The sequence below is a fragment of the Pseudophryne corroboree genome, chromosome 6 (assembly GCF_028390025.1).
Source record: "Pseudophryne corroboree isolate aPseCor3 chromosome 6, aPseCor3.hap2, whole genome shotgun sequence".
In the NCBI taxonomy this organism is placed as follows: domain Eukaryota; kingdom Metazoa; phylum Chordata; class Amphibia; order Anura; family Myobatrachidae; genus Pseudophryne; species Pseudophryne corroboree.
The window spans coordinates 337615820-337633798 of NC_086449.1; the positions used below are offsets into that span (position 1 = coordinate 337615820).

Sequence of the window (17979 nt, forward strand, 5' to 3'; positions counted from 1 at the left end):
AAACCCATCGCACAGCAACGATCCGCTTTGTACCTGTGCAACGCGCCTGCGCATTGCGGTGCATACACACGCGCAATTCTGATCTGATCGCAGCGCTGCAAAAACCGCTAGCGAGTGATCAGGTCTGAATTACCCCCAATATTGCCTGCACATGAAGGCATTTCATAAAATCAGTGATATACAGGCTGTGATTGAGACAACTTACAGAAATCAATTTTTGTGCTTTGAATGGATTTCTGATGTCAGTCAAGCCATACAAAGGCAGCAGCAATCAGTGATTATCTGACCTATGTCACAATCATTTCATCAAGCTCACTGTTATCAAGGGAAGCTGGGCTGATAATCGTTTCTATCCTATTTTATTACTACTGTATACTGTATAAGGTAGAAAATCATAACGTACTGAACAAAACCCAAAGCGTTAAATGGTATATACTGTAAGTAAATAATAGAGTAAACATTTAAATGCAGCAAATAAAACAAAACACATTAAACTAAATGTTAATGGCATGAACATTAGTGAGCATGAGCTACTAATTAGATGTTAATTGCAATAATTATGGTTTCTTAATTTTTATTGTATTGCAGCTACTTAATTTAAAAATCCAATAGTACTTCACACTTAAATACTATTATTATATTGGATTGCTACAATATTATTTATGAGAATGAAATAAAAGCCAATATTCAGCATGCAAATTATTTAATGGATTAATCCATATATTATTCCAGGGTATTATGGTTGTGTCTATGCTCCCTTCATGATCAGGACCTGGAAGTGACATACGAGAGGGCAGGGGAGAACTTCCGCCCTTACAGCACCCAATTGTTTTCTCCGTTCTCCGTTCGTTTGAGGTTATTTGTTTTTCCTTCTATGCACCATTGGAAGCTCGCCACGCTTCGGGCTCGGCGTCTTGCTTCGCTCGCCACAGGTTACTATTCCAAATAGTTTGTGACATGGACCAGGTGGCTTATGGGAAAGGTCCTCTCCGCGAAGGGAAACTAGACGCTACCAGGGTATTATAGCTGCTCTCGTAATCAATGATATTTAAAATCAATCCCATTACAAAGAGGGAACCCTCATTCCACGTTTGTCTTTGCACTGCAGTAAGGGATTAAGGGGTACATTTACAAAGCAGTGATAAGAGCGGAGAAGTGAGCCAGTGGAGAAGTTGCCCATGGCAACCAATCAGCACTGAAGTAACATCTATAATTTGCATACTGTAAAATTATACAGAGCTTCTGATTGGTTAATGGGGAAACTTCTCCACTGGCTCACTTCTCCGCTCTTATCACTGCTTAGTAAATGTATCCCTAAATCTATGTACCGTATATACTCGAGTATAAGCCAACCTTTTCAGCACTTTTTTTTGTGCTGAAAAAGCCACCTCTGCTTATACTCGAGTCAGCGTTAGGAGGGACACGGAGAGCACAGCGCGCGGCTCTCCTGTGTCCCTCCTGCATCTCCGGCGGCAGCGGCGTGTGTGTGTTAAAGGAAGTGCACAAACCGGCACTTCCTTTAACACACGCCGCTGCCGCCGGAGACGCAGGAGGGGCACAGGAGAGCTGCGCGCTGCGCTCTCCGTGTCCCTCCTTCAGAAGACAGCGCAGGAGCGACGGAGGGTAAGTATCTAGCACTGTTGGGCATATCTAGCACATCTGGCACTGTGGGGCTTATCTGGCACTTCTGGCACCTTGGGGCATATCTGGCACTGTGGGGCACATCTGGCACTGTGGGGCATATCTGGCACTGTGGGGCATATCTGGCACTGTGGGGCACATCTGGCACTGTGGGGCATATCTGGCACATCTGGCACTGTGGGGCATATCTGGCACTGTGGGGCATATCTGGCACATCTGGCACTGTGGGGCATATCTGGCACATCTGGCACTGTGGGGCATATCTGGCACTGTGGGGCATATCTGGCACTATGAGGTCTGTGTACGGGTAGAGCTGAATTTCCCACCCTAGGCTTATACTCGAGTCAATAAGTTTCCCCAGGTTTTTGTGATAAAATTAGGTGCCTCGGCTTATATTCTTGTCGATTTATACACGAGTATATACGGTACCCAGAAAAAGATTAGAGGGCTGTGATTACCTCATCATGATCCAAAAACTCTCACCATTTACTCACTAGCCAGGTTTCTTGTTTATGTCCCCGTTTTCTAATGGATCATATAATATAACCCAGCCTTTCCTTCCCCCATGTATATCCTTTATTTTTCAAGTTAGTAATAACCATCAGCGAGATTTGTGCAGATTGCTCCATTGTACAGTATGTCCGGGAGGAACCTGAGTGCTGTCCCCTCCCCTATATTCCTCATATAACAGTATGTTAGAGAACTCAAACTGTCAGCATGAATCTCAATTTGCTTTGTAAGCTTGGTTGTGGAGATTGCACCAGTGTATAAGGTTCTCCATGACAACTAGAAAAAGCATGTACACTACATAGGAACACACAGGTGTCTTTCTATTTTATATTAATTGAAATGTATAGGAGGTATCGAATTAGAACATGCTAGTCAAGCGGTGGTCTTCAGGTTGCCGGCGGCCGGGCTCCCGACGACCAGCATACCGGCGCCGGAATCCCGACCGCCGGCATACTGACAACTTTTCTCCCTCTTGGGGGTCCACGACCTCCCTGGAGGGAGAATAGATAGCTGTGACTTAGTATATTGTATAACTTAACGTTAAACAATAAATTAGAAAAAAGTAATATATAATAAAGACTGTACTTTCAGTGCTTTACATAAAACGCATACAGTACATACTTGCCTACCCTCCCGGAATGGCCGGGAGGCTCTCGAAAATCGTGTGGCCCTCCCGGAACCCCCGGAAGGGTGGGCAAGCCTCCCGTTTTCCTTGTCAGGCCCTCCACTCCCCCCCTCGGCCACCCACAGCACAGAACAAGATTTGATGATGCGATTCGCGCTGAATCGCGTCATCATAGCTCCTCCCCCTGCTATACAGTGCCTAGTTTATCGACACTGTATAGCGGGGGGTGGAGCCACGATGACGCAATCGTGATGTCACGCCCCCCAGACTGCCCACTTCCCCATCGTTACGCCCCTCGGGTGGCCCATCATGCCGCCAGCCACGCCCCCATGCGCCTACAACGCTGGGGGCAACGAGAGGGCAGCAAGGTAGGCAAGTATGATACAGTATGTAATGTACTAACTTTTGTCTTATAGAATCTGTGCATTATGCTGTAAGAGAGCATCAACACTCTTGAAACAGCTGTCAAAGCAATTTCCATGCCTCCTGCAGCACAGCCAGTCACCCACAATTATTTGGAGACAGGCATAATGTAACAAATGGTACATATATTATGCCAAGAGGACTATTAGCAAATGTACAGTTCAGAGAACCACCGAAGTACTGAATTCCTCTCTATTTTATTTGCTGCATGTGCATGAGGAGTTTGTCATGTAAGGCACATGTAATATACAAGCATCAGAAATACTACATGCAAGGGTGTAGCTCCCATAGGTGTAAGGAGTGCAGCTGTTATGTGGCCCAGAGCTGAGAGGAGTCCACCTTCCCTGTCATAGGGGGTGATTCAGTAAGGATTGCATAAGCTTCACCAAGCTGAAGTAATGGGTACAGTAGCTCCAGCTACCCTCACTTACAATCCTGTGCCGACACCCTCTATTAACCCTGATGCACTCCCCCCGCTTGTTGTGTAATGCTGGTAGCAGGAGCTTACGTACGCATGCTTCTGCTGAGAAACGCTTTTCTGCGACTCATAGCCCGCGATACGTACGCATTGCAGGTAACAAAGCTAAGGGACACATCTGTAGGTTTTAATACTATGCTGATAATGTATTAAACAGTAATGTATGCAGTTTAAGCAATCTTGCTGACCAGAAACACTTTCCAGCAGTTTTTAGTGTATACCACTCACACATCACCACCAATACACAGTGTGTTTAAACTCTCCAGTTAAACTGCACTTCATTAAATTCCCCCTATGTAGCTTTCTAAGGACAGTTATTGATCATCACCTAAACAAGATTTTGTCCGTACTGCACCCCTTCAGTGGAACCCGCTCCCCCGCTCCGTTAGACTCTCCCCGACCTTGCAAAGCTTCATACTAGAGATGTGCGGCGGGCGCGTTTCGTGGTTTGTTTTCGTTTTGGATCTGGATCCTCGCTTTTGTTTTGGACCTGGATTGGTTTTGCCAAAACCACCCTTTCGGGTTTTGGTTTTGTATCTGGATGATTTTAGAAAAAAACACAAAAACAGCTAAATTCACAGAATTCGGGGGTAATTTTGATCCTACGGTATTATTAACCTCAATAACATTAATTTCCACTCATTTCCAGTCTATTCTGAACACCTCACTCCTCACAATATTGTTTTTAGGCCAAAAGGTTGCACCGAGGTCGCTGGATGACTAAGCTAAGCGACCCAAGTGGGCGGCACAAACACCTGGCCCATCTAGGAGTGGCACTGCAGTGGCAGACAGGATGGCAGTTTTAAAAACTAGGCCACAAACAGCACATGATGCAAAGAAGAAAAAGAGGTGCAAGATGGAATTGTCCTTGGGCCCTCCCACCCACCCTTATGTTGTATACACAGGACATGCACATGTTAATAAACCAATCATTTCAGCGACAGGGTCTGCCACACAACTGTGGCTGAAATGATTGGTTTGTTTGGGTCCCCACAAAAAAAGAGCAATTAATCCCCCCACCAAAAAAGAAGCAATTCATCTCTCCAGGTCCCTGTGTACTTTCTGGAGGCAATTGCTGGTAAAGGTCTTCCTGGAGGGATTTATAATTAATTTTGATGAACATCATCTTCTCCACATTTTCTGTAAGTAACCTCTTACGCTGATCGCTGAGAAGGTTACTGGCTGCACTAAACACTCTTTCAGAGTACACACTGGAGGAGGGGCAACTTAGGTAAAATAAGGAGGGGCGCAGCGCATGCACCCGCGGGCCGATCGTAAAAATTCCGGTTGGATCGCAATTTGTGATCCAACCTGAATTAGACCTTGTATGCATTGCTCATGTGGGTGGTGTTGCTGCTTGGCTGTGCATGGTTACCATCGATGGACAACCTCGCTGGTGTAAAACCATCTGTAAGGGAACCATCAATGGTTTTACCCATCAATGGTCATCCTTGCCTTACTGTAAAATTAACTGTGGGCCAATCAGAGCCCAGGGGCGTGGCTTTGTGGTGTCAGGGGGCGTGGCTAAGCTCAGTGACCTGACACTTTAAGGGGGAAAAATAAATAAATTTGGTAGTATTGACCCATCGATGGCGGGAAACCATCTGGTTCTCCCCCATCAACAGTTAAAATATTCAACATTGGTCATTTACCATTGATGGTTTTGATTAATCGATGCTCGATGGCCATCCCTAGCACGCTCTGCGTAGAGTTTGTATGGTTTCCCCATGCTCATGTGGGTTTCCTTCAGGTTCTCCAAATTCCTCACAAAGTAGAAACTGACCATAATGTGTGTGCTTGTGCAGTAGAGAAGTTTTGCTGAGGCAGCGACTGATGTGAATGATTAAACATTAGCTGTAAAGTTCTGCATAGTAAGTTGACCCTGAAGACCTCAGACTTCTGAGGGGCAATGTAGCTCTGGGTTCAAGGAGTAAAATCCTCATCATCCAAGGAGCCTAAACATCATTGCCCTGTGATGTACCGTACGGGGTCTGCAGATCAGGAAGTAAAGGGATCTTGTTTTATGAAGGAGGGTCCAAAATACTGTTCTGCACATGTACTGGGTGAAAGAGAACAAGCGCCTCATGTTTTAGTTTCAATATAGATATAGTGACAGCTGTCTGCTCTTCCAGCTGTCAGCCCATGGCAGTGCAAGGCTGAATTCACGGTTTTTATGTCAGCAGCATATCAATTGCCTTTCAAACAATAATAGCATGCATTGCAATAGTAAAAGCTACTTACAATCTTGTTAAGGGTGCATGCAAGAGTTAATCACTAGATTTGTGTATGTGTATATATTTACACTCACATATGCATAGACTTATATATTGTTAATACATATGTAACAAATGCGCACATCCCCATAGTCACATCACCTGATAAATTAATCAGCTAAAGTCTGTGTTAGGTAACGACAAGTTGCCATGGGAATCAGGCTGATTAATCACATGGGACAGATTTTTGGGACAATGAGCCTATTCAGTGGGACTTCGCTCCCCACTTGAAATCCCTTTACACGGACATGACTTAGGTAACATCTAAAGTGGGCCACAGCAATGCCAGCTTTCTTCAAGACACAGATTCTCAGTATTTCACTACAGAAAAACATATTATCTGAATACAGTTATATTAGTAGCAAGTCCGTAGTGGAGAGTAAAGACACTCTATACTACATAAAATCATTTACACATATAACTAGGGTAATTATATTCACATGTGCATACATTACTATTTAGCCCTGTATTATCATGTAAAGCTATACTTCACAACAAACTGATGCATATAGTGCAACATACAGAAATACATAATCGTATTAATGAAGCATCTGTATATAACTATAGAAACATATCTATGAACCAATATAAATCTTTGAAAACCCACTTTGTCCAATATTTAAAAAAAAAGTTGAAAAAAAAGCAGAAATAAAGATACAGTAGTCACCATGCCTGGCTCTCACAAAACCCAATCCTTCCATTAATAACCACAGCAGGACATAACTTGGTTGGTGCCAGCACTTACTAAACCGTCTATTTTTATACAGAGCAGAGAAATCTTGGCAGACATCGTTTCAGGCTGTCAGTCATTCTTAAACACAGCATGGTACATTGTATGCAGTATAGTCCTGTATTCTGCATGCAAAACCTAAGCAGAGTTTGTTTCATTACCTGTTCAGCAAGGGAGGGCTGGCGCAGTTTCTGCAGCAGTAGTGCAGGGTAGATGAAACTAAGCAGCAGCAGGCAGCAGATCTGGGGTATAGTTGATAGCAGGGAATAATATCTGTAGAACTATATGCATAATATTTATTTACCAGTGAAATGTGCTCACTTATAATACAAAGTCTGAGTCAATGACAATCTGTTACAGTCTTTTAATATTCATATAAAGTTTAAATACACAGTATATACTAAGGGGTCTATTCAATTCAAGTCAGAATTCCCAACTTGTCGGAAAAACGTCAGTTTCCGACACTTTAAGGTCGAATCCAGATTTGACCTATTCAATCAATCTGCCGTTTATCCGACAAGTAAGGAATTCCGACTTGTCGGAAAACACGTGGATCGGCAGATTAACCGCGGATCCACGTGTTTTGAAGGATTAGCGGCCAATTTTGACAGGTTTTAGCCCCGTTACCGACAATGTCAATCTGACTTTAAAAAAAAAATAGGATTTTAATTACCTACCGGTAAATCCTTTTCTCGTAGTCCGTAGAGGATACTGGGGTCCATTTAGTACCATGGGGTATAGACGGGTCCACTAAGAGCCATGGGCACTTTAAGAAGTTGATAGTGTGGGCTGGCTCCTCCCTCTATGCCCCTCCTACCAGATTCATTCTAGGAAATGGTGCCTGAGGAGACGGGCATACTTCAAGAAAAGAATAGATATGGATAGTGGTGAGATTCCGAACCAGCACACACAAGAAGAGGAAAGCCAAGTTAAACAAACTTGAAACAGGAACAGCAACGGCTGAACGAGTATTACTTAACCAAGTAACAGTGCAGGAAGAACGAAGCACTGGGCGTGCGACCAGTATCCTCTACGGCAGGCATTCCCAACCACGGTCCTCAAGGCACACTAACAGTGCAGGTTTTAGTGATATACAGGCTTCAGCACAGGTGACTTAATTAGTAACTCAGTTATTTTGATTTAACTATCTGGGCTGCAGCCTGGATATCACTAAAACCTGCACTGTTGGTGTGCCTTGAGGACCGTGGTTGGGAATGCCTGCTCTACAGACTACGAGAAAAGCATTTACCAGTAGGTAATTAAAATCCTATTTTCTCTTACGTCACAGAGGAAACTGGGGTCCATTTAGCACCATGGGGATGTACCAAAGCTCCCAAACCGGGTGGGAGAGTACTGAGGTTCCTGCAGAACTAAATGACCAAACTAAGAGGCCAAAGTATCAAACTTGTAGAACTTAGCAAACGTGTTCGAACCTGACCAAGTAGCTGCCCAGCAGAGCTGTAAAGCCGAGACACCCCGGGCAGACACCCAGGAAGAACCCACCGACCTAGTAGAGTGAGCCTGTACAGATTTTGGACATGGCAAACTTGCCGTGGAATAAGCATGCTGGATAGTAAGTCTGATCCAGCATGCAATTGTCTGCTTTGAAGCAGGACACCCAATCTTATTGGGATCATAAAGATCAAACAGCGAGTCCGTCTTTTCGTCGCGAGCTGCTCTTATCACAAACACCTTCAAAACCCCCACAACATCCAAAGACTGAAGTAGCAGAGGTGTTGATGATAACCGGAACCACAATAGGTTGGTTGATATGAAATGCGGACACCACTTTAGGAAGAAATTGCTGATGAGCTCTGAGTTCAGCTTTGTCCTCATGGAAAATTAAATAGGGACTTCTGTGAGACAAAGCCCCCAGCTCCGACACACATCTTGCTGAAGCAAAGGCCAACAGTGTGACGGTCTTCCACGTAAGATATTTTACATCCACCTCCTGTAACGGTTCAAACCAGTACGATTGGAGGAACTGCAGCACCACATTGAGATCCCAAGGTGCCGTGGAAGGCACAAAGGAAGATAGGATGTGCAGAACACCTTTCAATAACATCTGGACCTCAGCGAGAGAAGCCAATTGTTTCTGAAAGAAAATGGACAAGGCCGAAATCTGGACTCTTATGGAGCCCAGATGCAGGCCCACATCCACGCCTGCCTGCAGAAAAAGCAGGAAACGTCCCAGATGAAATTCCACCGCAGAATAATTTCTGCTCTCACACCAAGAGATGTATTTCTTCCAAATACGATGGTAATGCTTAGACGTTATCCCCATCCTGGCTTGGATCATAGTCGGGATAACCTTGTTAGGGATCCCTCTCCAGGCTAGAATCAGCCATTCAACTTCCATGCCATCAAACGTAGCCGCGGTAAGTCCTGATAGACGAACGGGCCCTGTTGCAGAACATCCTTGCGAAGAGGTAGAGGCCATGGATCTTCGAGGAGTACCTCCAGAAGATCCGCGTACCAAGCCCTTCTCGGCCAGTCCGGAGAAATGAGTATTGCTTGAACCTTTTTCCTTTTTATTCGTTTTAGAACTCTTGGGATCAGAGGAAGTGGAAGAAACACGTACACCATCTGATAGACCCATGGAGTCGTCAGGGCGTCTATCGCAACCGCCTGCGGGTCTTTCGACCTGGAACAATACCGCCTGAGCTTCTTGTTGAGACGAGAGGCCATCATGTCGATCTGTGGATATCCCCATCGACTTGTCAAGCACCTGAACACTTCCGGATGAAGGCCCCACTCCCCCGGGTGAAGGTCGTGATTGCTGAGGCTGTCTGATTCCCAGTTGTCTACTCCCGACACATAGACCGCTGCCAATGCCACAGCATTTCTCTCTGCCCAGAGGAGAATTCTTGACACCACTGACATTGCTGCTCTGCTTTTCGTTCTGCCCTATCAGTTTATGTATGTTACTGCCATCACATTGTCCGACTGGACCTGAATTTCCTGATCTTGAAGATGTGAGGCCTGCAGAAGGGCATTGTATATGGCCCTGAGTTCCAGAATGTTGATCGGAAGGATGACTTCCTGACGTGACCATCTTCCCTGAAACTGCACCCCTTGAGTGACTGCTCCCCAACCTCTGAGGCTTGCATCCGTGGTTAACAGAATCCAGTTCTGAATTCCGAACCTCCGTCCTGCGACGATGTGAGAAGACTGTAGCCACCACAGAAGGGAAATCCTGGCCTCTGGCGACAGTCAGATCCTCTGGTGCATGTGAAGATGCAATCAGGACCATTTGTCCAACAGATCGAGCTGGAAGGGTCTTGTGTGAAACCTTCCATATTGAAGTGCCTCGTAAAAGGCCACCATTTTCCCCAGAAGGCGAATGTACAGATGCACCGATATCCGGGTTGGCTTCAGGACATCCCGAACCATTGACTGGATTACCAATGCCTTTTCCAAGGGAAGGAACACCTTTTGTGACTCCGTGTCCAGTTTCATTCCCAGGAATGGGAGCCTCCGTGTTGGCTCTAGGTGAGATTTTGGAAGGTTCAGAATCCACCCGTGATCCTGGAGGAGTTTGGTTGAGAGCGCAATGCTGTCCAACAACCTTTCCCTGGACAGTGCTTTTATCAGGAGATCGTCCAGGTACGGAATTATGTTCACTCCCTATTTGCGGAGTAGAAACATCATCTCTGCCATCACCTTAGTGTACATCCTCGGTGCCGTGGAGAGACCAAATGGCAGGGCCTGGAACTGGTAGTGACAGGCCTATAGTGCAAACCGGAGATAAGTCTGATGAGGCGGCCAGATCGGAATATGAAGTTATGCATCCTTGATATCCAGAGTCCCCCTCCTCCAGACCTGAGATCACTGCTCTCAGAGACTCCATCTTGAAATTGAACACCTGTAAGTATGGGTTCAAAGGTTTGAGATCCAGAAAAGGTCTTACCGAACCGTCCGGCTTTGGTACTACAAACAAGTTGGAATAGTATCCCTTGTTTAGTAGATGAGGTGGAACTGGAACAATGACCTGAGTCTGTACCAGTTTTTGGATGGCATGCTGTAAAGTTATACTTACCTCTTGTGAAACTGGCAAGCCTGATTTGAAGAATGTGTGAGGTGGGAGCTTTTGGAACTCCAGTAGGTAACCCTGGGAAATAAGATCTATGACCCAGGGATCCTGGCACGAATTTGACCAGATCTGACTGAAGAATTGTAGTCGGGCTCCCACCTGACAGCCTTCCAGGCATTGCGGTTCACCGCCATGCTGAAATCTTTGAGGAAGCAGAGCCTGAGCTCTGTTCCTGAGCACCTGATGTTGCTAGTCTTGCGCCCCTGGAGGATGTAGAAACACATCTGGATTTGCCATTGAACTTGGCCGTCCAAAAGGACTGTACCTTAGAAGCTGAATAAGTCTTCTTGGTTGGGGGGGCTGCGGAAGGAAGATACATAGACTTACCCGCAGTAGCTGTGGAGATCCATTTGTGTGATTCATCTCCAAACAAGGCCTCTCCAGTGAAGGGTAGGCCTTCCACGCCTTTCCTGGAGTCTGCGTCAGCAGTCCATTGGCATAGCCACAAGACACTGCCATAGCGGTTGTGAGTGCGTTAAGCACGCCTATTTCCTTTATGGCTTCCACCATAAAGTTTGCGAAGTCCTGTATATGCTGCAGGAGTAAGACAACATCCCCCCTAGATAAGGAATCTAACCCCTCAATTAGATTACCTGACCATTTAGCAATGGCTTTAGTGATCTACGCACATGCAATAGTGGGTCTTTGAGCCACCCCAGCAGCTGTGTACAATGATTTGAGTGTAGTCTCAATTTTACGATCGACCGAGGCTCTTTCAGGGAGGTTGCACCAGGAACAGGCAATACAATTTTACGTGACAGCCTAGACACTGATGCGTCCACTATCGGTGGATTTTCCAATTTTTTCCTCCAGGGGAAAAGGAAAAGATGAGAGCAACCTTTTAGGGATCTGAAACTTCTTATCAGGATTAACCCATGGCTCTTCAAACAGGGTGTTCAATTCCTTTGACACAGGAAAAGTAACTGAGGATTTCTTTTTTACATTAAAATAAGATTCCTCACACTCCTCTGACACCTTATCAGGAATATGCAGAACGTCTCCGATAGCCTCTATAAGAGCCTCTATTCCCTGTGACAGAGCTGTATCCCCGCCAGGGACGTGCAGTCAGGGGAGGCAGTGCCTCCCCTGTCATTAATGATTAAGATAATACAAAGAAGATGCATATGACACATATTCTGTGTCATATGTATCTTCTTAATATTATTCTTTACATTGCTCCTCTCTTTATGTGTTTGGGAGGCACCGATCGTGGTGCCTCCCGTTGTCACTGGGGAAAGTATGGGGAGCGGGGGGCGGGCACGGGCGGGGACTAGCCATGGGCTGTAAAAGCCCATTGAAAATATATGGGAAAGCGGCACCATTAGTGGTGCCGCTTTCATACAGGGACGTGCTTTCAACCTATGAAAGCACGTCCCTGTCAGTGAGGCCACAGTGATTGGCCAGCGGATCCGTCACTCGATCCGCTGTCAATCACTATGTGGGCGACGCTGGCGGAGGAGGTGCGGGCGGCTGGATGCGGCGATGGTGCGGGCGGCGGGATGCGGCGTTGGTGCGGGCGGCGGTGGAGCAGGCGGCGGGTTGCGGCGGCGGAAAATTACCTTGATCCTGCAGAGTTTGGCAGCGCAGCGGTTCCAGTTTCAAAAATGGCGCCTCAGCGTCATTTTTGAAATTCAAGATGGCCGCGCGAGCCAATCACGGCTCGCCGCGTCATCGCCCCACCCCCTCCGGCTGACTTATATAAGTCAGCACGAGGCGGAGGAGAGTCAGTCCGACGGCGGAGGAGGAGCAGTGAAGAGCTCCTGAAGAAATAAGACGGCCGGAAGTCCTGGCTGGGCGGCGGCTATGCAAAAGAGCTTAGCAGCCGCCGCCCACCAGGTGAAGACGCTGGAAGCCCTGGGGGGGGTGGCGCCCCCCAGGTGAAGACGCCGGAAGCCCTGGGAAGGCGGCGGCCACGCAAAAGAGCTTAAAGGCCGCCGCCCCCAGGTGGAGACCCAGTTTAATAAAGCTTCTTTTCAAGACGTGTGGCGTTTTATTTTAATATTTTCTTTACAGGTGGACTATAGGTGCCAGCGGGCCCTTTATGTCCGGGCATGCTGGCACTTGTGGTTCTCCAAGTGCCAGCATGCTGGGGCAGGCTTGCTGGGACCTGTAGGCTACCTGTAAAGAACAATATTACTATTCTTTGCAGGTGGACTACAGGTGCCAGCAGGCCCTTTATGTCCGGGCATGCTGGCACTTGTGGTTCTCCAAGTGCCAGCATGCTGGGGCAGGCTTGCTGGGACCTGTAGGCCACCTGTAAAGAACAATATTAACACACAATGAACCCCGCACCCACCGCCACCAGGGGTGCGGGGCATAGCACTGGGCTATCAGCCCAGTGCTGGTTATTGCTCGGGAGGGGGGACCCCATTTTTATTTTTTGGGGTTCCCACTTTCCGAGGAATTCCAACCCTGGGCTGACTGGCTGGGGGGGGGCAGATTAATGTTATGGCAGGAGGACCCCATACCGAGTGTCTCCCCTGCTATGGCATTATTCCCCACGGCTGGTTCTGCCTAGTGCTGGTTTTCCTGATGTGTTGGGGGACCAGACTTTTTTTTTTTTTTTCGGGGGGGGGGGGGGCGGGGGGGGCTTGTTAGCTGCCAGTGCCTCCCCAACCAGTGACCTCACCGCACGTCACTGATCCCCGCCCCCCCCCCTTCCCCTCTGAGTCCACCTCTCCCTCCTCAATGTCTGACCTGTCAGCATCAGAATCAGACTGCAGGATATGGGCCAGAGATCGCATTTGCGGACAAATGAGAGGGGATTAAGACAATGTTTTCTCATTGCGGGACAATTTTGTAGAAAGAGTTGAGATTATTCCCTTAAGAGAATTAACCCATTCCGGCTCAGCCCTGCTAGTCTGTGAACCCTGAGTACCCAGTAGTGAGCCCCCAGGTGAAGAGGAACACTCTGCGGTACAAGAGACACACTCTTTGCCTGACATAATGTAAATGTGACAGCACACACACACACACACACACACACACACACACACACACACACACAGGAAAGGTTAAGCACAATTATTCCACAAAGAGCCCTTAAGGGAGACACAGAGTTGTTTGGAGCCAGCCCCCACTGCGCCCTTACCGCTAATGCCAAGCTTAGCCGGGTCTTAGACTAAGTACCCTGATAGGGGACTTAGGGGGCCATTCCAAGATGATCGCAGCTGTGCAAAATTTAGCACAGCTACGATCATTCACACTGACATGCGGGGGGACGCTCAGCACAGGGCTATCCCGCCCCGCATGTCAGTGCCGGCCCCCCCTTGCAGAAGTGCAAAGGCATCGCACAGCAGCGATGCCTTTGCACTTCAAGAGTAGCTCCCGACCAGCGCAGCTATAGCGTGCTGGCCGGGAGCTACTCATCGCTCCCCGGGCCGCAGCTGCTGCGTGTGACGTCATGCAGCCACTGCGGCCCGCCCCCTGTTCGGGTTGGCCAGACCGAAATGCCGCCATTCAGTCAGGCAGGCAGGCAGAGGCGATCGTATCGTCCCGACGGCCTTCGGCGCATACGCAGTTCTGACCCGATCGCACCGCTGTGATAAACTGAAGCGTGCGATCGGGTCAGAATGACCCTCTTAGTACACTAATAGTCGCTCTCCCCCTGCTATGGCCCCCTGGTACCGCTGAGGTAATCTGGAGTCACACTGGAGGAGCTGCGCGTCCCTGTCCTGTCAGCGTCTGGGTCCAATGCAGAGGGAAAATGGCGCTGGTAAGCTGCTGGATCCTCTCATAGTGAAGCCCCGCCCCTTCAATGGCGTACGGTCTTCCCACTTTTTTTATACTGGCTGAGGAATCTGGTGCTTAAAATGGGGAGAACCGTTTTAAGGCTGTTGTGCCAGTATGGGTACTGTGTACAGTGTACTGGGACGCAATTGTGTACTGTGTCCTGAGACGCATTCCACCCTGTGTAGAAGCCGTGCATCTCCGTACCCTTATACCGCCATAAAGGCCGGCGCCCCGCTAGCCGGGACACCGGCTCAGTACTCACCACTCTTCATTCTTCTGGTTCTGTTAGGGGTGGCGGCGTGCTGCGGGAATGTACGCTCGCCGTGGTGGGGCTTGCGAATAGTTCCCTCAGGAGCTCAGTCCTGTCAGTGGGGAATGGGACCATTAACCCTTGAAGAGGTTGGGCCGCCGCCGATTCCCCCCCTAAGTCCCACGAAGTAAGCAGGCTGGTGCCAACCAGCCCTGCCTGAAAATAACAAACCTAAAAAATAAATGCAGAAAACTTCAGGAGCTTCCTTCAGCGTGACCGGCTCCTCCGGGCACATTTTCCAAACTGAGTCTGGTAGGTGGGGCATAGAGGGAGGAGCCATCCCACACTATCAAATTCTTAAAGTGCCCATGGCTCCTAGTGGACCCGTCTATACCTCATGGTACTAAATGGACCCCAGTATCCTCTAGGACATAAGAGAAAGTCAGATTGCCATTGTCGGATTTGTCCGCAAATTGAATACTGAAATGTTGGATCCTTTCCGTCGGAAAGGATTCAACATCAATTGAATAGACCCATATTATATATATATATATATATATATATATATATAAAATTTATGTATGGACCGGCACTCGTATAATTAAACAAATCAATGGGCCCGGTGCCCTCCACAGCAAAAGAGCAGACACACATAAACAGAGACCCTTTTGTGGTGTTATTTGTTCCTGAATCTATCAGCCGTGAGTGCCGCCTCTCTGTTTATGTATATTTATATATTTATATGTATATATATATAAAATATAACAACATGACAGCACTCTATGTCCTATAACAAAAATTTGCTGGTGCAAGGTCCTGGTAATTGATACAAACACTCACTTTTTCCAGAGTTGAAAAAAGAATTAGACCAGCACTCACGTTTAGTAGGTGAAAGAAAAAAAAAGGTTTTATTCCTGATAAGCCATCTGGATGTACCCCACTGCTACAGTTCGGGCGAACTGTAGCAGTGGGGTACATCCAGATGGCTTATCAGGAATAAAACCCTTTTTTTCTTTCACCTACTAAACGTGAGTGCTGGTCTAATTCTTTTTTCAACTGTGGAAAAAGTGAGTGTTTGTATATATATATATATATATATATATATATATATATTTTTTTTTTTTTTTTAAACAGAAGCACAAGTGGTCAGCTGCTATGTTTGATTAATGAGTGTAAATTACATCAAACAAAGATAATAGAATTTATTGTAAAAAAATAAATACATTTTCAAATCGTGCCATGCTAATGTGACTACCAATTGTATCCTTATTAGAATTAGAACTGTTTTCTTTTTCAGTTTCTATTACTGGGACCACTACATTAACCATATCATATCTTTTGCGACCACACCAGGCAGTGCATTATGTGATCTGGTCGCAAACGATGCAACCAGTCACAGTGTGGGTAACCCCTCTGCTTCCCTGTACCCTCCCCCAGTGTCTGTCGTGCTGCTGATCACCGCTGATCGGTCAGCACAGCAGGACCCCCCCAGGAAATGTACATTACCCCTGACAGTGTGCTCCTGGTGGCTGCAGCCGCTGCAAAAATGAAACTAGCAATGTGACCAATGCTACAGATGTTCTGATGTTTTAAAAAAAACTATTTTTTGACATACATTAAAACATATATATATTTTTAAAATAAAATAGTTTCGGATAAGTTTAAATACATGTTCTTCACCTAATTCACTCATAAAAACCCCCCATCAATTTCTGAGTGGTTTTTAGAAATAAAAAAAGGAGATTTATAGTAGACTTACCATAGTTAAATCGCTTTCTGCGAGGTACACTGGTATTCCACAGGGAATAACATCAGGGTGTAGAGTTGGATCTTGATCCGAGGCACCAAAAGGCTAAAGCTTTGACCATTCCCAGGATGCACTGCACCGCCTACACTATAACCCCGCCTCCAGGCACTAGAGCTCAGTTTCGTTAACCAGTCCAATGCAGTAGCAGGCAAAAGAGACGGTAGATGTTAGTCACATAGAACCACATTCCCACGACAGGAGAAGGGACGAGTGGCTAATGCCATACAAACCCAAGGAAGCTAAGTGCGTCAGGGTGGGCGCCCTGTGGAATCCAGTGTACCTTGCAGAAAGAGATTTAACAATGGTAAGTCTACCATAAATCTCCTTTTCTGCAGTGGGGTACACTGTTATTCCACAGGGAATAACATCGGGGATGTCCTAAAGCAGTTCCTCATGGGAGGGGACACACTGTAGTGGGCACAAGAACCCGGGGTCCCAAGGAAGCATCCTGGGAGGCGGAAATATCAAAGGCATAGAACTTGATAAACGTGTTCACAGACGACCACGTAGCCGCCTTGCACAATTGTTCAGTGGACGCGCCTCGGCGGGCCACCCAAGAAGGTCCAACAGACCGGGTGGAATGGGCTTTGATAGCAGCAGGAGCTGGAAGACCAGCTTGTGCATAAGCTTGTGCAATTACCATTCTAATCCATCTGGCCAAGGTTTGCTTACTCGCAAGCCAGACACGTTTGTGAAAACCAAAAAGTACAAAAAGTGTGTCTAACCGCCTGAGGGAGGCAGTACTCTCTACGTAAATATGGAGAGCCCGTACCACATCCAAAGACCGCTCTTTGGAGGACAAACCAACAGAGATAAAGGCCGGGACCACAATCTCTTGGTGAAGATGAAAAGATGATACCACCTTAGGTAGATAACCAGGGTGAGCTCAAAGAACTGCCCGGTCACGGTGAAAAATCAGAAAGGGTGGACGACAGGACAAGGCGCCTAAGTTTGACACCCTCCTAGCAGAGGCAATAGCCAGTAAAAACACGACCTTAAGTATAAGACATTTAAGATCCACAGACTCAAGAGGTTCAAATGGAGACTCTTGTAGGGCATTTAAGACAACAGACATCCCATGGAGCCACAGGAGGGACATAGGGAGGCTGAATCCGTAGAACGCTCTGAGTAAAAGTATGAACGTCCGGAATAGACGTAATTTTCCTCTGCAACCACACCGACAAGGCAGATATATGAACCTTGAGGGAGGCCAGACGAAGGCCTAAATCTAGGCCTTGTTGCAGAAAAGCCAAAAGCCTAGAAGTACTGAACAAATAGGCATCATAATTCTTAGCAGCACACCATGTGAAGTAAGAGTTCCAGACCGTGTAATAAATCCGTGCAGAAGACGGCTTGTGGGCCTTCAACATAGTTTGAATAACCGCTTCTGAGAATCCCTTTGCCCTCAGGAGTGAAG

General features: G+C 47.0%; 1 protein-coding gene and 1 long non-coding RNA gene across 4 annotated transcripts in view; one reads left to right on the forward strand and one right to left on the reverse strand.

The window, feature by feature from the left end:
• Positions 1 to 17979, reverse strand: part of STRA6 (signaling receptor and transporter of retinol STRA6) — a 202400-nt gene that overhangs the window by 81069 nt on the left and 103352 nt on the right. For all 3 annotated transcript variants that reach the window (XM_063926451.1, XM_063926449.1, XM_063926450.1), the window contains one exon: positions 6842 to 6961. In XM_063926451.1, coding sequence (XP_063782521.1) covers positions 6842 to 6961 — 120 coding nt within the window. The remainder of the gene's footprint in view (positions 1 to 6841; positions 6962 to 17979) is intronic.
• LOC134932225 (uncharacterized) overlaps positions 1 to 17979 on the forward strand; it is a 256078-nt gene that overhangs the window by 16740 nt on the left and 221359 nt on the right. The gene's annotated exons all lie outside the window — the stretch shown is intronic.